Here is a 22,332-nt window from a genome sequence, read left to right on the forward strand (position 1 = left end):
CTGGGCTGTAATGAAATCTCATTTTTGCCCAAATGATGGCAGAACATAACTAAAGTTCAACAGAATTAGACTTTGCAAATTAGCAGAACATTTAGAATCAGGAGTATCCTCAAGTCTGTGCACAGACTCTGACAATGTTATTACCATGTTAAATTGGCCAGACCAAAGAAAAGGAACTTGAAGTTTGATCTTTTAAGCATTCATTCACAAAAGACTGCAAAGCAATTTGGATTCCATACTCTATCATCTCATAGTACAACCTACTTTGGAATAAAATTATAGTCACTTCATCACAATAAAAATCTAAAATCTTTAGATTGTCATGTCTTCTGATCAAACTTACAATTCGCTATAACATTGACACACCCAATAGCAATTCAATTTTCAGCAACAAAGCACTGATTCATATTAATTTTTTTCCAAAAGGTAGTTTATATAAAATTTCTTACTGATATTACAGCTGAAAAATAGGTTAATCGACTAAACTAGATCAACAATTTCTTTACATAGCAACCTGGTGCGAGAGGATGTGGGTGAGGAGGAGAACGGTACGCAGCAGCGTGGGAGCATGGGGGAAAATGACAGTCTACAGATGGGAAGGAAGAGAGCAAGGATACTGTATGCTGGGCATGGGAGCCGGGAGGGGGGGATGGGGGGAAGCTCAGATGGGGTTAATCTACCAATTGTCTCGTTCCTCCTGCAAAGTGAAAAAAAATCTGGGTAAGGAGATTGGTAAACAGGTGATCTTGGAAAACAAAAAGGTACATGACACTGAATCCAAGGGACTGATGTTATTGAACTTTGTTTCAATATTTTCCCCTTGCATGTCAACATTTTAAAAAAATGTGACTGTATTCCTATGTCTGTGTAGGTGTTCAGTAAGGGGTTCAGAGATTTAACTAGTAGAGTTATATATATAGGTTGTTCCTACTTTGCTTGACTTGTGGCTAGACCTTGTTTATTCATACAAACGGTAGTTCTTGATTAATAGAGCAACCTCAGTGTTTTCTATTACCCGAACTCTGGACAGGTCAACTGGGGACGTTTGCAAACCTGGATTAAATCATTAACTTTTGTCGAGGAATAGTTTAGGCTCAAAAATCAGTGAAATTTCCCAAATGAGATGCAGTAATCCTCATCTGGAAGGACTGGACTAGCATCACAAGACATTTCACAGGTGCTATACTGAAAAATTTAATTTTGGAACTTTTTAAGTAAAAGTCTTAGTCAACAAGATGATTTTGAAGGAGCATCTCAAGGACAGCAGTGGCAAGGTTGAGGAAATGTTTTGGTATTTTTTTCAGCCAGCTATTCAATCAAGCTGTAAGTACCTCAACCATTTGTGATTTTGAACTTCACAAATCTCCTTTGTACTCTAACTATTACATTTTATAATGACAGATCCTCAGTTTTGAATCTTCGGTACTGGAAACTTAGTAACCCTGCTTATCCTTTCATAATACGAAATGCTTCCGTGATATCATGCCATAATACATCATAGTAATAAAAGCAGAACCATTTTATCATTCAATATTCCTATTTCCCAATCCTAGGAATCAGCACTGGACCCAAGATGTTTCTAATGCAATGTGCAGCTAATAGGTGAAAATTTCAAATGAGATGCTGGAGTATCTAAGAGTCAATGTCAACCCCCATCAGGTACGCTAAGTAAGGATTTTAGGGACAGGTGGGTTCATAATAGGGTAGAAGCTGGATTATATTATGCAAAGGAGTAGATGGCATTTGTGAAGAAGAATATTTAGGGTTGGATGCTCAGGTCATATTAAATAATGAGGCTGTGAACAATTTGGTTCAGTGTAAGACAGTAGTTGGAGAGGAGGGCATAATAAATGATGAGAGTATGGAGTTTGTAGAAAACAAAAACTTCATTGCTTCCCAATGTTTTATTGGAGGTAATTGTAACAGATGAAATATCAGATCATCACAGAATCAAAATCCCTACAGTGCAGAAGCAAGCTATTCAGCCCATTGAGTCCACACTGACCCATCAAACAGCCTCCCATCAGAATCCAACCCCCGACCATATTCTTGTAATCCTGTATTTCCCATGGCTAATCACCCAGCCTGCACATCCTGGACACTCTGGGCAATCTAGCATGGCCAACACCCCCATAATCTGCACACCTTTGGAGTGTGGGAGGAAGCCAGAGCATCCAAAGGAAACCCATGCAGACATGGGAGAACGTCTGTGTGGAGTTTGCACAGTCGTCCTGGGCTGGAATCGAACCTGGGTCCTTGGTTCTGTGAGGGAGTAGTGTTAACCACTGTTAAAATATCCACATGATTAGCCTAGCCAACAACTGTCCAGTCACAACAATCTTCACCCCCTCTTATTCAAATATTGAGATCCTCCTATACCATAAGCAGTGAAGAAATTAATTCTCTTTCAATGGATATGTGCTAACAATTTGTTGAAAGTTGTGCAACTTGGTAACTACACGGTACTGGACATGTTCACAGATAGGGCTGTGTTGAAAACACAGCCAACGACTAAAGGTTTGCTTTCAAAGAGTTAATAATATTCACAGCCAAGCAAATATTAAGACTGCATATAAATCTAGAAATGATTTTAACAAATCCTCAGGAACTGACTCCAATGATAAATATATTTTCTGCACAAAGGTCTTGACAGCACTGCAGAGTAGAACCACTAACGTGAGAATTGTGAACCCTTCCAATTATGAAATTTGAAACATACCTGTATAAATCAAAGATTACTCATCAAATTCTAGAACAAAAGAGTGTCAAAACTGAACAAGGTCTGTCAAATTCAACTATTTGGAAAACTTGCTAGAGTTTTGAATCAGGTGTCTGTGGACATCCTACTCGCTATTGAAGACCTAGTTTCTTATATACAGTCAATCTTCCGTGACAAGTTTTTAAGTGATCTAACCCAAAAGTCATTCAAGGTCATACTACCTGACTCAATTCCAAGCAAAGATCAAAATAACTATTACACAGGTCAAAGACTTCAATATATCAAAACTTGACTGAAAACATCAAGGTCATCAACTACACCTTGTCCAGTTACTTGTATTTGTGAGCACTTTTGCTAAATATACCAGCACTGGTTTCAATGTGTCAGAAAAAAAATTATAACTACAATAGTGTTTCATACATAATACTGGGAGGCTCACCAGAGTTCAAGAACAAAGTTGAGTGTTCATAAAATTCAACTTTATGGAAGAACATGGTATGAACATACAAATTATAAAGGAAGCATTGGCAATTCAGACCCTCAAGCTTGATCTGATTGTAGCCTTAATTCCACATACTCACCCAACCCAATCAATTCTTAGTTAAAATATCACACAACACCAGGTTATAGTCCAACAAGTTTAATTGGAAGCACACTAGCTTTCGGAGCGACGCTCCTTCATCAGGCACAATCATCTCGGTGGGGGAGCACATGCAGGCAGGTTAGAGGTTGCACCTTGGGACAGGGGGAAAAGGAGAGCACTAAAGAGGACTGGGCAGAGGAGTCCCCGCGCGTGGGACGATGAGAAGATTGATAACGGGGTAACGGAGAGTAGGGATAAGAGTGTTTTGAATCCGGATTTTCCCAACTCCTTTCTCTTCTAGTTATAGGGCTTCACTTACCGGCCGACTTGGGTAAACCCGAGACAAGTGGCTCTTGAGCTTCTCCACTGTCCAGTTGAGGAAGCAGCTGACGGTCTGATCATCATATTTCTGGTTTGGAGTTTTGATGACCAGAGTGACCGGGTTGTCGGCGGAGCTCGGCTCCATAGCTCATACTCCGTGTGATGCTTGTTACAGACAGATCCCGGTCCAGTCCACCAGCCCTGGCAAACCCAACCCTCGGCTCAGCACTTGCTGCTTCACTCCCGGGACCGCAACATCACTGCCCTCACATCCCCGGCAGAGCCTTCTCGCTCTTGACTGCTTTTCAAACAGCTGCTAGGCCTCGATCCCCGGCCTCAAGTTGTAGGCCCTGCCCAATCTCCACGGTGACGAGTATTCGTGCGTGCACGCTCCCGTGAAGAGACGATCGCGCGCAGCACGTCACAATGCACGGTCAGCTGATCCGGCTCGACCCAATGTTATCATTCAGACCGCCACAGCGGGGGTCCCCGTGACGTCACTCTCACTATTGGAGAACCCCACTTAAGATCGCAAACGGAATGGAGAGTCAACGAATGTCGAAACGCTTGTTTTCTCTCCATGGATGCTGCCTGAGCCGCTGGGATTTCCAGGATTTCTTGTATTCACTTCAGATTCCAGCACCTGCAGTAATCCTTGCTTACTATGGTGTTGAACTGGGGTGTACGAAGTTAAAAATCACACAACACTAGGTTATAGTCCAACAGGTTTATTTGGAAGCACCAGCTTTCTGAGCGCTGCTCCTTCATCAGGTGGTTGTAGGAATAAGATTGTAAGACAGAATGTATAGCAAAAGTTTACAATGTGATGTAAGTGAAATTATATATTGAAAAAGACCTGGATTGTTTGTTAAGTCTCTCATCTTTTAGAATGACCATGTTGGTTTCAGTTCTTTTGTATGTACATCACAAAACTTTTTTTAAAAGTTACTTTCTCAAGTGAACTTTAACAATAGGTGTCATGTGGGCCCAGATAATGTATTGAAGGTGTTAACTTCCCTCTAACCAGCTGATGAAGGAGCAGCATTCCGAAAGCTTGTGCTTCCAATTAAACCTGTTGGACTATAACCTGGTGTTGTGTGATTTCTAACTTTGAAACCAACATGGTCATTCTAAAAGATGAGAGACTTAACAAACAATCCAGGTTTTTTTTCAATATATAATTTCAGTTACATCACACTGTAAACTTTTGCTATAAATTCTGTGTCTTACAATCTTATTCCCCACAACCACCTGATGAAGGAGCAGTACTCCAAAAGCTGGTGTTTCCAAATAAACCAGTTGGACTATAACCTGGTGTTGTGATTTTTAACTTTGCTATACTGCTCATAAACAATGCTTTTCACTGTACTTCAGTGCAAGTGAAAATAAATAAATGAATAATTTCCTCTTTCATTTAAATTCTAACCTTCCCTCTGTAGATGCTGCCTGATTTGTTGAGTCTCTTCAACATCCGCTCTCTATTTGGAGGTTTCACTCAAATTAGGCTGGACCTCTGACAGTTTGATTTTTTGGGGGGAATAATTGCTTGTCTGGAGGAAAAGAGTCAGGCGATAGGATTAATTTTAATTTCAAAGTCAACTCAGGCACAATGGGCCGACTCGCGTAATTCCATGTTATGATTATATCACAATTCTGAGTGTTTTTTCCCCCACTTATAATACCTAGGCAGAGTTAAGTCTTGTATGTTAGGATTGAAGAAATACAGGTTAGGTCTGCACAGTGGTTTAGTTAATTCTGCCGTTTGTTTAAAGAATAAATTTGTTCTGAATAAATAAGTTATATTTTATTTTAATGACTAAATCTGGTCAAATTCTCTTTTGTTCTAAGAATGTTTAACCATATTGTAATTAAATAAAGTTAAAAATCACACAGCACTAGTGTTGGAAGATAACCTGGTGTTGTGCAATTTTTAACTTTGTTCACCCCAGTCCAACACCGGCTCCTCTAAATCATGATTAAGTAAAACATTTGCACTTTTTGTATGGATGTTGCAGTGGTAGGGCTTGATTACTTGCGCATTCCACTTGTGTCTTGAAATACACTGCCTGAAGACCAATGGAAGCTGATTCAATGAGACTGTCAAAAGGGGAATTTGATAAATTCTTAAAAATAAAAAGAAATGCAAGGTTTTGAAGAAAATAGAGGTGGAATTAATTTACCTGTTTTCTTTTAGTATCTGCCATGGCTACTTCTATGCCATGATATTTTATGAGTTATTCGCGTTCGTTTCAGTTACCAGGTCAGAAGCAGGTCATTTGGCCCAGTTTGTGTATTTCCACATTAGAGTCATTGCACATCTCACCCCATTGGTGTATCTCTCAATTTGTGCCACAGTGTTCTTGACCCTACTTCGAAAACAGATGTATGATGTCTGAAATAAAAACAGAAGTTGCTGGAAAAGCTCAGCATGTCTGGCAGTATCTGTGAAGAGAAAGCAAAGTTAACATTTCGGGTCTGGTGACCATTCCTCAGAACTCTGTCATGTCAACAGGTTGATTAAGATACCAATCCCTCAATTCCTTTCTCCTCATAACCTATCTAATCTTGCTGTTATTTTCTAGCTTCAGGTGAAATATATGTTTCCAATTCCTCTGATAAAAATGCATTTGTTCTTAGAGTCATAGAGTCATACAGCATGGAAACAGACCCTTCAGTCCATGCTGAACACAATCCCAGACTAAACCAGTCTCACCTGCCTGCTGCATGCCCATAACCCTCCATACCTTTCCAATTATCCAAATGTACTTATTCAAATGTCTCTTAAACATGGTAATTGTACCCACATTCTCAGCACGTCCTCAGTAAATTCAATCCATAGGTAAATCACACACACTGTAAAAATATTGTCCCTTTTTTTGAAAATCTCTCTCCTAACACCTTAAAAATGCCCTCTAGTCTTGAAATACCCCATCCTAGGGAAAAGAAATCCACTAATAACCCTATCATGATTTGATAAACTTCTATAAGGTCACTTCTCAATCTCCTTCACTCCCACGAAAAAGTTCCCACCCTACCAAATTTTCTTTATAACTCTTGAAACACTACTGGCTGTATTGGTGACTTAAAATATTTATGACACCTAATTTTTCAAGCACTAGTTGACAGCGAGATTTTAGTGATGCTATCTAAGAACCCATTTAATTTTACCAGTGAAATTTCCATAGAATCAATATAGTGTGGAAACAGGCCATCCAGCCCAATGAGTCCACGCCAACCCTCCGAACAGCATTCCAACCAAACCCATCCCTCTACCCTATACCTGTAACCCTGCATTTCCCATGGCTAACTTAACCTACCCACTGAACACTATGGGTAAATTTGCATGGCCAATCCACCTAACTTGCATATCTTTGGACTTTGTGAGAAACTGGAGCACCTGGCAGAAACCCACTCAGACACGGAGAGAATGTGGACATTCCACATAGGCAGTGACCCGAGGGTGGAATTGAACACAGGTTCCTGGCAATGTGCGGCAGCAGTGCTAATCACTCAGCCACTGTGCCACACGAACTTTGTCTTAATTATTTCTTTTTATAATTTCTGTAATTAACATGATGCTGAATTGTGGCAACTTATATATGTCTCACTTTTCCCAAAATTATTTGCGTTATCAGTAAACAGCAAATAATCACTATTCTCCTTGGCTCTTGATTTTTCCAAGAAATTCACGATACATCCTTCTTCAACTCATTGATGTCCAATCTGTTCAATTTTTCATTCTCATAATCCAATAATATACACACAGTTCTAACGCATATCACAATTTGTTGTTCAAAAAATTATTTTCATTTCCACTCTGCTTCATTTAGGTAGATATCTTAAAATTCTGAACATGACCGTAAGCATGATTTGGATTTGTGGGTTGAGGAGCATTTGTAAGTATAGTTGAAATTGAAATAGTATTTGTAGAATATTTCTGAATTCTGAAAGCAAGGTGCATTGATACCTTCCCTTTTAAGGGAACCATTCACTACTCATTAGAAATATTTTCACAACAAGAAACAATGGGTATCTTGATTAACTCTGTGGTTAAAGATGAACATATTCCAATCATGGTTTCCGTTTGTACTTTTACAATTAAATCTCTCTCCGGTGTTCACAGATCAAATAAAATTATTCACTGGATCAAACCTGACACAGGGTAGGACCAGAATGTACTATCTTCAAGAAGTACTGCAGTAACTTACTAAGGATCTTTCCAAACCTGTGACCTCGACTGCCAAGACAGTCAAGAGCAGCAGATGCAAGAATACACCATACATGGAAGTTCCCCTCCAAACCAGACACTATTCTGACTTGAAACTACAGTGCCATTCCTTCAAAGCCAAAATTCTAGAATTCCCTAACAGTGCTGTGAATGTATCTACACCACAGGGATTGTAGTGTGTGATGATGCTGCTCCTTAATCAAGATTGTGTTGTCCTTAGTTTTTTTCAAAAGTGTTGTTCGAGGCAGAATTGCTGAGATGTCTGGCTTTCTCGACTTGAAGTAGTTTATACGTATAAAATAAAACTTGTCCCATTGATTTGGGTGTAGGTTAGATTGGATTACCTACAGTATGGAAACAGGCCCTTCGGCCCAACTAGTCCATACTGACCCACTGAACAGTAACTCACCCAGACCCATTCCCCTACATTTATCCCTGACTTACGCACCGAACACTAAAGGCAATTTAGCATGGCCAATTCACCTGACCGGCACATCTTTGGACTGTGGGCGGAAACCAGAACACCCAGAGGAAACCCACACAGACAAAGGGAGAACATGCAAACTCCACACAGACAGTCGCCCACGGCGGGAATCGAACCCAGGTCCCTGGTGCTGTGAGGCAGCAATGCTAAGCACTGAGCCACTGTGCTGCCCATAAGGTCTTGTTGAAAGTGAAGTGGGTAGTAAGGCTCAGATCTATTAGCTTGAGGATGCTGGCCTTGCTGATGGAGTTGGTGCTGTCTGATGTTTGTGTTCTTGGTTTGTCTAGTAGTGAGGTCAGTGTTTCTTTGGCCAGGCTGATATTAATTGATGTGAATAAGGCCGTTACGTGGAAGGAGACTATGACTTTGTCCTTTTTTTTGGTGTCATTGATGATGTTCAGGAATTCTTGGGTGAAGCGGATGGAGTGGCATGAGTCTTCTGCTAGGTGTTCCAGTTTATGGTGACGTTCCTTTGCTAGTCTGTATGTCAGTGTCTCAGGAAGTGAGACAATCAAACCCAAACTTAGGGTCCGCTATGTGGACGACATCTTTGTCATCACGAAATGGAACAAATTAAAGGAAACATAGAATATCATTAACAACATCCTTACTGGCATAAATTTCACCAAAGAGAAAGAAAACAACAACAGACTCCCCTTCCAAGATGTCACAGTGGAACAAACAGTCAATGAAGACCAGTGTTTACAGGAAAGCAACACACACAGACCAAATACTCAACTACAGGAGCAATTATCTCAACACCCACAAATGGAGGTGCATCAGGACATTACTTAGAAGGGGCACAACCACCGCTGCACCCAGGAACTATGGGCAACAGAAGAACAAAACCTATACAACGTATTCAAGAACAATGGGTACCTGATAAACACAGTCCACCGATTCTTAAATAACCAACCCAAACAAGAAGACACAACACATCCAGAGACTCAAATCACACTCCCATACATCAAAGATATCTCAGAGATGACTACCAGACTACTCCAACCTCTTGGCATTATGGTAGCCCACAAACATGCCAACACACTGAAACAGGTTCAGATAAGCATAAAGGACAGACAGGTAGAAAACTAGCTGCCAGGCACATGAGCACCAACTAGCCACCAAAAGACCCAACCAAGACCCAAAAATCCATACAGGGATTTTTAACAAGATTAAAATGATATGCAGAAGCATGTAACCTTGGTTTAACCCTACGTGAGATGCTGAAAGACCATTTGATAAATGGGATTAATGATGTGACCATGCAAAAGAGCCTGCGAGCTGAAGCCCAACTGGACTTCAAACAGGCACTACAACTGGCTTTGTCAATAGAAAATGTGGCAAGTGGAGCTTACAGAGAATGCCAGTGGAAGTGGACACCCTGACAAGTTTAATTAAGCTTGGGGAATACCACTTGATTGAATGCAGTTATATAACCTCACTCAGGACATATCCTGAACAGGAGAACACAGGTCAACCCACAGCATAACTCCAAAACAAAGCCAAGCCTCAATCAAATAGTTAAAATATTTTAGAGGATCTGGGCTGGCAGGCCATCGTAGCTTCCTCCCATACATGGACTCGAGGTAGCACAGGAATCCCACTAGGACTGAATTGCGTAAGAGAACTCATAGCTGGTATCCAGGAGAGTGCACACCTCAGAAAGCCCATCAAGATCTGGCTGGGTACGTTTAAATTGCTTTGCAACATCCAAAAGAGAATCAATCAAAATAAACATCTGATTAAACAGTCTCGAGTAAATTACTGCAGGTGCTGGAATCTGTACTGAAAACAACAAATACTGGAAATCACAGTAGGTCAGGTAGTACCCTTGGAGAAAGAGCAAGCTAACATTTTGAGTCTAGATGACTCTTCAGCAGAGCAGTCATCTAGACTCGAAACATTAGCTTGCTCTCTCCATGAATGCTGCCTGACTCACTTTGATCTCTTCGTTAAATGGTTACCCAATTGTAATAGAGATCAATATCTGCATAGTTGTATCATTGGTTACAGAACCAGTCTTTATCAAAATTCACTCTGGACTCCAACCCTTAAGTTTGCCCAAGACGTTGGCCAGGCTGAGAATTTATAGAGGGAATCCCTACAGATTAAGACTAGAACTTTGGTTCCGGTCTCCAAGAGAAGCAGCTAGTTCCATTACCACTGATTGTAGTAAAAGGCGCAGGCCCAAGCCTGACAGGACGAAATTGGTTGAGATTGATTCGACAATTTTTGATTAGAAAATGGCTACGTGAGTGAAGTCCTAATTAAATACCCAGAAGCTTCTCAGAGAGGGCTAGGAACTATCAAAGAGGCCAAAGCTACCTTACATGTTGATCAAGAAACAATTCCATGATTCTGCATGACCCGCCCAGTGCCGTTTGCCCTATGTGCAAAAGTAGAGGCAGAAATCAGGAGGCTGGAAAGTGAAGAAATCTCAAACCAGTACTGTTCATGGAATGGGTAGCACAGACTGTGAAGCCCAATGTGTCAGTTTGCCTGTGTGGCGATTTCAAACAAACAGTGAACTGCTTTTCACAGCTGGATAAATACCCAATCTCTTGCATAGAGTACTTGTCCGCGAAACAGGAGGGGTGGGGCAGTAGCTGTTCTTCATGAAGTTAGACACAAGCCATGTATACTTGTATTTGCAATTAGATGAGGCTTACCATAAATATGCTACAATTAATACCCATAAGCGTTTGTACCAACATGCAAGACTGCCTTTTGGGGCATCATCAGCTGGTGCAATTTTCCAGCCGATGATGGAGAACATTTTACAAGGTCTACCCAGGGTGCCAATAAGTGGGAAGAGCAATAAAGAGCATTTAGAGAACTTGGACATCTTACTTAAATGTTTCTCAAAGGCAGGGGTATGCCTAAGAAGAGAAAATGTATGCTTCAGGCACCCCAAGTGACCTACTTGGGCTACAGAGTTGACAAGATCATGTTACACCCATTAGAAGATAAAGTGAAGGCAGTCAAAAATGTCCTGGCTCTCACATCTGTACCAGAGAGTAGGTCTTTCCTTGGGTTGGGGAATTATGGAAAATTCATATATAACCTGGCACCCTTATATTTGCTATTGAAAAAGGGTCAGCCTTGGAAATGGTCGGGTATACAAGATGGGGCCTTTACGGAAATGAAGAAACAGATATCAAACTACGATCCCAAACAAGATGCACTGCTGACTTGCGATGTCTCCTTATATGGTACTAGGTAGCATTAGCTTACCGACGGCCCAGTGGAGAGGAAAACCCAAAAGCATATGCTTCCCAGAGTTTGGCTGCTGCCAACAAAGATACGCCCAGATAAAGAAGGAAGGTTTGGCAGTCATCTTTGGTGTGAGAAAATTCCATCAATACCTTCATGGATGTAAATTTGTAATAGTAATAGACTACAAACCCCTTCTAGGGTTACTTAAAGAGAACAGGGCCATGCACTTTAGCTTCTGGTCGAATTCAGCAGTGGGGTCTTATTCTGAGTGCGTCCAATTACAAGCTGGAACACTGTCTGGGAGGCCAAGTGGCAAATACAGATGCCTTGAGCTGCCTCCCACTGGCAGATACGTTGCTTGTGGTGCCAGCACTGAAACAGTCCGTTCTGGTTTTAAACTTTCTGGATCGCCTTCCAGTCACCGGTGACAATATCCAACTGTACACACAAAAAGGTCCTGTCGTGACAAAACTATAACAGCCGTTGATGTTCAGGGAAATAAAAATGCCATCACAACCAGAATTGAAACTATTCTGAAGCCAGTGAAATCAGATCACCATAAAGGATGGCATATTATTATGTGGAACAAGAATGATTGTCCCAAGCAAAGAACACTGCCAGATACTGGCTGAACTCCACCAGGGATTTCCAAGTTGAAGATGTTGGTGAGAAGTTCTGTCTGGTGGTCAGGATTGGTTGCCGGCAAAGCCACATTCGTAGGGCAGTGTCCACGATGCCAACTAGGACAAAAATTACTGCTAGCAGCTCCCCACATTCGTGGGAATGGTCAGGTAAACCTTGAACTCTGTTCCATCAAATATTCTGGTCCTTTCATGGGCTCTGTTTTTAGTTATTGTGAACGCCCACTCAAAATAGTTAGACATGCATAGTCGTCAAACACGGAGATGATAACTGAAAAACTGTGAGCATCTTTTATAATATATAGACTCTCGGAATATCTGACAAGGCTGTCAGAACCTGTGGGTTCTCCCCCTGCACTTAGCACCAAAGGAAAATTTGAGGATGAGATGGACACGGCAAATGTTGCAGCCTTGATGCCATTGGGATGCTCAAGGTGCAAGAAGAGAGCTATGGTCTGGTATATGCCATCAGTACTTCAGGCAGAGTAGGAGGAACTAGATCTAGTATGAAAATGTCCCAGGAGAAGCCACGGGGACAAAAAAGGGCTATATCCCTGGACTTAAAGGGGAAGGGATGTAGAGATTGGAATGATATCAGCCAGGTGGATCTCATAGAATATTTCCCTGATTGGAGTTGCTAACTTGGTCCAATTAGGGAATCCTGACTGACAGATATAAACAACTGTCAGAGGTTCTGCCCACCAGGGCTGCCTCTGTGTTAGCTCGGTCAGTGTGGTGTACTTTGCATTTGTAAATGAAGGGTAACTTGGTGATTGGATATTGGCCTTTGCGGAGTTATTTCATTGGCCTTTCCAAAAATGTTCACATCCCATGCCAGAATAGTAAATAAGCCATAGGCAGTCTCATTCATAGCATTTTATTAAATATGCTAAATCATGTGATGTGGTACAGATGCCACAATGGCTCAGTAATAAGCATTGCTACCTCACAGCACCAGAGACCAAGATTCAATTCCACCCTTCGGCAACTCTCTGTGTGAAGTTTGCAGGTTATCCCCATGTCTTTGTGGATTTCTGCTGGGTGCTCTGGTTTTCCCCATGGTCCAAAGATGCGCAGGTTAGGTGAATAGGCCATGCTAAATTGCCCATAGTGTTCAGGGATGTGAAGGTTAGGTTATAGCCATGGGAAATGCAGCGTTAAAGGGGATGAGTCTGGGTGGGATACTCTTTGGAGGGTCAGTGTGGATTTGTTGGGCTGAATGGCCTGTTTCCACACCGTAGAGATTCTATGATATTACATCAACACGATGACACTATGAGACATTAAAACCTGAAGAGTCACTCAGAGTCTAACTGTTTGATAAGGGAAATTTGCAGATTGGAAAGAGATTGTCAATTTTTTTTCAGTTACTAAAACTACTTGAAAATAGAAAGTGTAGAAGGTGACCTTTGTGGTCTGGTTAACAAAATGCGAGTCCATCAGACATTCAAATTAAAGTACTTTGGAAATATTGCCATTTAATAATGGCATATAAACCATTCAAAATTTGCTCCTGTCATATGTACATCCAATGTTTAAAATTACACAAAGGCAAACACCTTGCAAAAACAACATATTTGATAAAAATAAATCTATTCTTTCCATTTCTACCCCATGTTTGTGCATGGTGTGATTTTTATATCTATTTACATCATTTATTTTAGTTTGGATTTTACGTTAGTGGTATATGGATGTTGGTCTAAGCATATATGGAGATTAAATAATTGTCAATTTTCTGGAATCATGAATTTTTAAATCAAGCATTGGCTTGCTTCTGTTTTATAAAAATCAGGAATTGATTTTCTTTGCTTTGGAGATAAATCCATTGATTCAGAATGCGATTCAGAACGCAATTTGTAGAAGATCGGATTGAGGTTAGATATAAAGACAGTTTCTTCTGGAGAAATACGTTTCTTCAGAACTTGGTTTGCTTGGGTTTCTTCCCAAAGATGTGCAGGGCAGGTGAATTGGCCATGCTAAATTGCCCATAGTGTTTGGTGCTTTAGTCAAAGGGAAATGGGTCTGGGTGGGTTACTCTTCGGAGGGTCAATGTGGACTTGTTGGGCCAAAGGGGCTGTTTCCACAACATTTTTTTTAAAGATTAGGGAATCTAATCTTTAAAAAAAATGTTGCTACAATTTTTATGTAAGTGGAAGATATGACAGCGTATAAAAATAAGTATACGAAGATGAATTTTCTTTATTTAGAATTGGAAAAGGGGAAACCTGAAATTGGGGTATCAAATTGGAATTTGCTAAAATACAGTTAGAAATTAAAAGACTCAAGTTGGAGGGAAAGCTGAGACAAAAAAACGAGGGACATAAAGATAAGAATACTTGAAATGGAAAGGGAAGAGAAAGTGGGGTTGGGGGATTGGGACAGGGAAGATAATAGAAAGCAAAGGGAGTTGGAATTTGAAAGTCAACCTTGAAGTCCAAAGAGATTGGGAAATTAGAGAACATGAGGTGACCAAGAAAAGTGTACATTAAAAAATGAATGAGGAGGTGGTAATAGATTGAATGATGATTCTTACTTCAAGGAGAGATTTGATTTCAGTAACAATCTCAGTTTAATGCCTGATTTTACTGAGGATGAAGTGGAAAAGTTTTTTTCCTCATTTGAGAAGGTCACTGGACAATTGAAAGTGACCAAAAGATGTTTGGAACTTAATTTTGGACAGGTACATCTATGACTGAGTATGCCAATTTGTCAGAAATCTGCAGAGCATGAGGAAACCGAATAGGCAGCACTCAATGCTTATTAGCTTGAAACTGAATCTCCTTAAAATTTCAAATTACAAGAAAGAAACCTTCTCATACATTTGTAAGGAAGGAAGAAATGCTGTAGGATCAGTGGTCTGGATCATCCAAGTTAGAGGAACATTTTGAGAATAGGGTAGTAATTAAGATTATAGAAGAATTCAGACATAGCATTCTTGCAAGCTTAAAACTTTATCTGGAAGTGCACCAAGTATTCAGAGTCAGAAAAACAGCAGCTCTGATAGATGCCACTCAAAGGGTCCATGAATGCCAATCAGCATTTGGACCCTTGACTACCATTTCCAGAAATCACTACCATGCACAGCACTCAGGAGTACACACAGTGACAGCAGAAAAATGGGAGGGAATGGAGATGGACAAATGGTCATCTGAAAATTCATGAGATTAAAGGATTAGGAAATCTGAGGATGAAAGAGGTACTCATTTCAGAGAAATGAACGAAGGATGTCAAAGTAATCAAGGAGAAAGGTAAGAATCAAAAAGTCATATCAAGAGATTAACAGACTTCCATTGTATCAAGACTGGACATATTAAAGCCAATTCCTGGAAGTTAAATGGGAGATTATCTGTTGTGGCAGGAATATCCAATCAAACTTCGGAAAACTGCAGGAAAGGAAATACATACTAAAACTGTTGCGGAATTATAAAGTGAACATTCTCCTTAGCGCATTCGAAGGAAATGAGAGATGTCTCAGTACAGTCAGGAAATTCTTCTTTGAAAATTGACAAGGAGGATCAGACTGCTGAAGGTCCTGGGTACTTTATCTTAAAAGGGGAGGGATTTCCTTACACATCAATTCAAGGGGGTAAGGAACTAAACCAAAAAAGATTTTGAGAACTGAAGCAAATCAGCGATTGGTTGACTGATAGTATTTGTCTTTTAGAGGGTTGTTGAAAGAGAAAATATGAATTAAATGTACACATGGAGTTAATAAACCAGACTCATGAAAGAGTTAGAAGAAAGAATTAATTGATTAAATAGTGAAGTTGCAGTGGGTGTGAAACAAATTCCTACACAAAAATTAATTTTATGTTAAGAAATTACTTGGTAGATACAAAAATCTTGGCCTTACCAAGGGTAGTGGGACAACACACTGATGTAAAAGAAATTGAAATATTTGAGGAGGAACATCTTCTATTGTTTCCTGACTGTGTTGTGACTGGATCTCAGGGTCATAGAATTTGACAGAAGAAAATCAGTCTATGAAACAGGGAGATGATTCCAAATTAATTTGCTAGATACAAGTTTCAAAAACTTGATGAAAGGATGAAGGTTAAACGAATGAGGTTTAGCCTGTCTTCTTCGTTAGAAATGCAACAAATGGAGTAACAATTGAAAGAGTTCTGTCAACAGCATACTCAGAAATTGAATCAGAAATAATGCTTCAGCGTTCTTGCTTGAAAGGAAATGGAGACCACCTCAAGAACCACTAATGAGGAGTGGACAGTAATCTATCCTAATTTGATTGAAAATCGGAATGATATCGGTAATGGTTAATGAAATTCCAATGGCAGCTCACCAAGTATCAAGAAAATGCAAGAAAAACGCAAGTCAAGTTTTACCAGATATGCCTCACATCTTTGGGAGAAACCCCAACCATCAATTAAACATTCTCATGGTATCTTAATAGATTGTGTAGGATCTCTACTAAAACCAGGAGTGAGAACAAGAAACTTTTAACAGTTATGGATGTTAGGATAAAGGAGGCATCTTCAAATAGCAACCTGCAATTAGTGTAGTGCCACAGGGATAAGCGGTGGGCTCACAATTATTAGGATATATATTACTGATTTAGATGATGGAAGTGAATGTTCCATTGCCAATTTGTGAATGATACAAAAATATGTGTAAGGCAATTAGTTAGGATGACGCAAGGAGTCTACAGAAAGATATAGACAGATTGTGAGTGGCTAGAAAGTAGGCAGCTGAAATAGAATGTGGGAAAATATCACATTATGCACTTTAGCAGGAAGAATAGTACAGCTGAATATAATTTCAATAGGATACAGGTATGTTTGTGCATGAATCAGTAAGTTATCATCTAGGAAGTCAATTTGACTGCTGGCCTTAATTTCAAAGCGAACTGAAGTGGGAGATGGCATAGGGCAGTGTGACAATAGGCACACAGACACACAAATGGCTGCTGAGCCATAGGTTGGCTATTTGACCCACAAGATGGCCACTGGACCACAATATGGAAAGAGACAACAGAGCAAACACAGATACTGCCTGGGACCACAACCCAGTTGATTAGTTTAAGGCGAGTGGGGAAGAGAATACACATGGGTAGCGTATACTGCCCGCCGAAAAGTCTGCATCCAGCCAACATCTTTGATCGAAATGCTAACTGTTTGATACGGACTCAATACAAAGTGCTAATAGCCAGGCCGGCAGTAATCGTCCTTCTCAGGAAGAGCGATTAGCATCCATTACTACAGCAAAGGACTTCCACACAGATGTTGAAATTGACAATGTCTGCGCTGAAACTGACAATAACCACGCTGAAATTAACAAAGACTGTGCTGGAACTGACAATGACTGCACCTAAACTATCAATGATTCTGCAATGTTTAAAATAAACCATCTAGGTTATAAAGACAATGACCTCACCACTGACCTATTATATCACAAAATGTAGAAAAGTATCTTGACATGTGCTCTGGGTTGAGAGAAAACTCACAGCTGACCACGGGGCTGTTGCTGCCTTTCTCTTCCCGGAGCTCCGGTATTTCCTTGTACAATAAACGCTTCATTGAACCCTGACTCTGACTCCGAGGCTGGTAGTTTTCCCCACAACAATTGGCGCCGGAGCAAGGTTCTTATTACTGGTGCCCTGGTCAAAGGCTATGATTGGGGGACCGGGGTAAGAACCAATTTGTGCCAGCAAACGGGAAGAGTCAGACCAGGCCAAGGACATACAAAGGTATACCGATTGTAATGTCTAACTTGCTACAGTACTGAGTTAAAAAACCTTTAAGTGCAAGTCTATGGAGAACAAGCATTAATTGTATTAACTGTTGTAAGAACCTGCTGCTTGTGCTGAAACAGCCAGAGGACATGGTAGCATCTGTCTCAAAAACCCTGCTCTAAACCATTTGTTAAGAGTTGTAAAGCCCCCCAGACGAAGGTTGGGATTTGAAGTGGGAATTGAGTTGCTAAGGACACTAAGTGTTGTGAAGCACAAGTGGCAAAGTCGGGTAACATTAGTCTCTGTAGGGGTGAACAATGCAGAGTCCAGTTAGAATTTAAGTTAAAAGTTGGGTGCTGTTTGTACTTGTAATTTCCAAGGTGGTGAGGAAGAGGAGTCGATCACTCTGACCAAGAGCCAAACCTCAGTGGAGCACATGTTACCAAGGTAGGGAGCGTGGACACTGTGAGTAATTGTCATATCCTGTCAGTCCGTAGTAGAACAACAGAGCTTGAATAGTAGCCCGGAGGGTAAAGAGTCCCACCGGTAGCGAGCACACTGGGCAAGACGGAGGTTTCTGGGCCTATCAGGAGGCGTTGGAACAGTAGAGGTGGCTGGGAGGGTAGCGGAGTCCCAGTAGAGAGCACACCCTACTGAGTCAGCATTCCCAGCCGACTGGTAGATACCAACTAGTACTGGTGGCCAGGAGGGTAGAGAAGTTCCACCTGTAGAAAGCACACCTTGCTAGGAGGGTGCTACAGCCATACAAATGGCGGTGGGACAGTATTATTGGCCAGGGGGTGGAGAAGTCCCCACTGGTTAGGAACATTTCACTGTTGGTGGTATCCAGGGGTACACAATCTGCTAAATGGCAGATCAAAGTTTTAAGGGGGGATACTGCAGGTTCCTTTATTGAGAAATACAAGACAGGCAGACAAGGGTTGACAGAGCAAATGAAGAAGTGGTTGGGATTCATCCCAAACATTAGCACAACAGAGAGAGAGAGGATAGATAAACAGAAACAGAATAAAAATAAAAAGATAGGGGTAATGTTAGTATACCAATTAGCAGGCTTAATTGAAGAAGTGAGTGCCTCCACGAGTAGGTGGAGGAACATGTTAAAGAACTGGAGGACAATATACAAGAGTTGGAGCAGAAGTTAAGACAGGTGCACAAAAATTCAGACGTACATTCGCTTCCTCCTTACGAGACCGTCCAGCCATCTGCTACTGTTCCCTCTGTTGGACAAACCGTGCGAGAGTATCACTTAGCCCCTGTTACTAGACAAGGAATATACGTACAGTTCAATGCAAATTATAAACCCTTCACCCCAGGGGAGAGGCTTCAAATTATGGTCTCCCTCGGCAAATTACAGTCCCAGAGCACAAACATCAGGTTCTGGGAAGAGCTGGATAATGTATGGGTAGGGCACTAACAACACCTGAGAGACATACACCAGCTGGACCAGGCAGCTTCCCAGTAGCAGGCGGACCCTACACCACAGCAGCCTGAGCCTTGAGGGGAGAATGGTGGACACATGCTGTCGCCCTTACAACCGTGATAGATGTCCAGCAGGCCCCCTTCACCAATCTTAAAGAGGAAATCCAGAGGGTGCTAGGAAATGCTCTCACGAACTGAAGCAAGATCATGACCACTAAGCAATTTCAAGGGGAAGGAGCCTCTGAGTATGGAGAATGATTATTGAGGGTCTATCAGGAATGCTCTGGGCAAGTGAAACCAGTTCGGGGGAGGACTGAGCATTCATCCTAGCTTTTAAAGATGGGATCTTTAGCGTCCACCAAGCCATCCTGAAAATGGGAGAAATAAGTCCCAGGATTATGATGACCTAGTCGAGTGGGCTAGCGGGATGCAGGAGGCAGAAGCTCCTACATTAAAGACAAGACCTGACAAAGCAGCCTGCCGGAATGGAGGTGAGAATAGAATAAAACTAGCCTGCCACAACTGTGGTGGACAAGGAGGGCACCATAATGGGCAATGATCTCATGACAGAATATAATCGATTGTGTGAAAGGGAAATTGATTTAGCCCAGACAGGATGGTCGAAATACTGAGATTGGGAAACTTACAAGTTACTTTGAAACTATTAAAGTGGCTACAGCCACCAGTAGGGACTGGAACCTCGAAAAGGGGGATTGGGAACCATTTGCGCCTCTGTCCCCGGAGAATGGGCAGAAACAAAGGTAGATACAGGTCTAGTTAACATAGACCCGATTTGGGTTCCCGGACTGGAGCACAAGCCCTACTGGCAATACCCATAAAACCCGAAGCAGAAAAAGCAGTTGTGGAGATCGTGAAAGGACCAGTGAGACAAGGAATCCTGAAAGAAACCACAAGAACAACTAAATCCCTAACGTGACCAGTAATAAAGCCTGATGGGAGCTACATGCTCATCATTGATTATACCGGACTAAATAAGGACACCCCAAATTACACTCCATTATAGCAGACCCCCTCCACCTTTTTAAATGGCTTGGCCCCGAACACAAGGTTTTTACTGTTTTAGACATAGCCAAAGGTTTCTGGTCTATCTTGTTACACCCTGAGTCCCAGAACAAATTTGCTTTTACAGTAAGGGACAGGCAATACAGTGGACTCGACACAACAGCCCCACTATTTTTCACAGGGTGATGAGTGACATTCTGAAAAGAGTAGATTTACCAGAGCGTAGCATTGCCCTCCAATATGTAGGTGATATTCTAATTGCCTCAGAGTCTGAGTCAGGACACCAGGATGCTTTATGTCTAGTATTGCAGGAATTGGCAACCGCAAGGTTAAAAGTTAGCCCCACAAAGGCACAGATTGGCAAAACACAAGTCTTATACCTGGGACACCTTATATCCCAGGGATCAAAGAAATGCCCAATGACCGTAAGAAGGCAATCCAACAGATGCCACGACCTGCCACTGTCAGGGGAGTCAGAAAGGTCTTGGGGCTATTCAACTACAGTTGGAGCTTTATACCTGAGTTCGCAAAATTGGCTGAACCAATCCAGAGATTAACTAAAGGGGGCAAGCCTGCTTTGGAACCTGTAACCTAGGGGCCAGAACAGGAGGAGGCATACAGTCAGCTTAAAACTCAACTCATATCGGCCCCTGGACTGGGGCTGCCAGATCCCAGCAAGGATTTCCACATCCACTGGATTAGTGAGGGAGGATTTTACTCCGCAGTGGTCACCCAAGACCACGGTAGCAGGAGACGGTCCGTACAGTAATACACAACTACAGAAGGGCCAGTAGACACCAGGTTGCCCAGGTGCATAGCAGCCTTAGACTGTGCTGCTTGGACCACTAGAGTTTGCGAGCTCATAGTAATGACAGAGAATGTCATCCTCCACACTAAACACACCCTAGTAGAGATGCTAAACACAGGGAAACTGAGGGCTGTCTCCAATATGAGAAGGGCAAAGTGGGAGGCAGTCCTTTTACCCGAGTAAAAAGTGAGGTCTGCAGATGCTGGAGATCAGAGCTGAAAATGTGTTGCTGGTTAAAGCGCAACAGGTCAGGCAACATCCAAGGAACAGGAAATTCGACGTTTCGGCACAAGCCCTTCATCAGGAATGAGGAAAGTGTGTCCAGCAGGCTATTGCTGGTTAAAGCGCAGCAAGTCAGGCAGCATCCAAGGAACAGGAAATTCGACGTTTCGGGCACAAGCCCTTCATCAGGAATGAGGAAAGTGTGTCCAGCAGACAGCCTGTTTTTCCTGTTCCTTGGATGCTGCCTGACCTGCTGCGCTTTAACCAGCAACACATTTTCAGTCCTTTTACCCCCCAAGTCAGTCCACTGTAATAGTTAGGAATGCGGGAGAAAACCCAGCTGAGAGAATTCTACACACTGAGGAACCACACAACTGTGGGGATATTGATGGGAATGAAGATAGGGGAGAGTAAAGGATACCCCCCAGACACAGCTGAGGAGACCCACTTCGTGGATGGGTCACGAAAAAATGTAGCAGGGTCACCCCGAACAGGATGGGCTGTGATAAATGATAAGTTAGAAACAGTAATGTCTGGAAGGATTGATGGAAGTCAGTCTGCACACGTAGTATAACTGGTAGCACTCACCAAAGCACTAGAACTAGCAAAAGGAAACATCGTGAATATATATATAGACAGTCAATAAGCCTTCAGTGTAATCCATGACTACATGGTGGCATGGGGTAGAAGCGGATTCACCACTGCAGGGACGCCCCTATCAGACACCAATTAAGAATTCAGGTACTATTGTGTGCCAGTGAACAGCCAAGAGATGCTGCAGTAATAAAAATAAAAGAGAGTCCAAGTTGGTTAAAATTCAAAGGAAACCAGGCAGCAGACTGAGCAGCTCAGAAAGTTTGAGAACAAGAAGCCATTGACGAGGCTGCAATAGCCACTACTGAATGAGCAAAAGACACTATCCAAATTCAGCAGCTACAGGAGGACACCTTACAGGAAG

At 41.8% G+C, this 22,332-nt stretch overlaps 1 protein-coding gene across 1 annotated transcript in view; it reads right to left on the reverse strand.

Annotated features, from left to right (window-relative positions):
* The window catches only part of herpud2 (HERPUD family member 2), a 71,561-nt gene extending 67,522 nt beyond the window's left edge, over positions 1–4,039 (reverse strand). Inside the window, exon 1 of the mRNA XM_060822974.1 lies at positions 3,622–4,039. Within this exon, the coding sequence (XP_060678957.1) occupies positions 3,622–3,768 (147 nt within the window). The 5' untranslated portion in view covers positions 3,769–4,039. The remainder of the gene's footprint in view (positions 1–3,621) is intronic.
* Between the last annotated feature and the right edge of the window lie 18,293 nt (positions 4,040–22,332).

Source organism: Hemiscyllium ocellatum, chromosome 4, assembly GCF_020745735.1.
Source record: "Hemiscyllium ocellatum isolate sHemOce1 chromosome 4, sHemOce1.pat.X.cur, whole genome shotgun sequence".
Lineage (NCBI taxonomy): Eukaryota > Metazoa > Chordata > Chondrichthyes > Orectolobiformes > Hemiscylliidae > Hemiscyllium > Hemiscyllium ocellatum.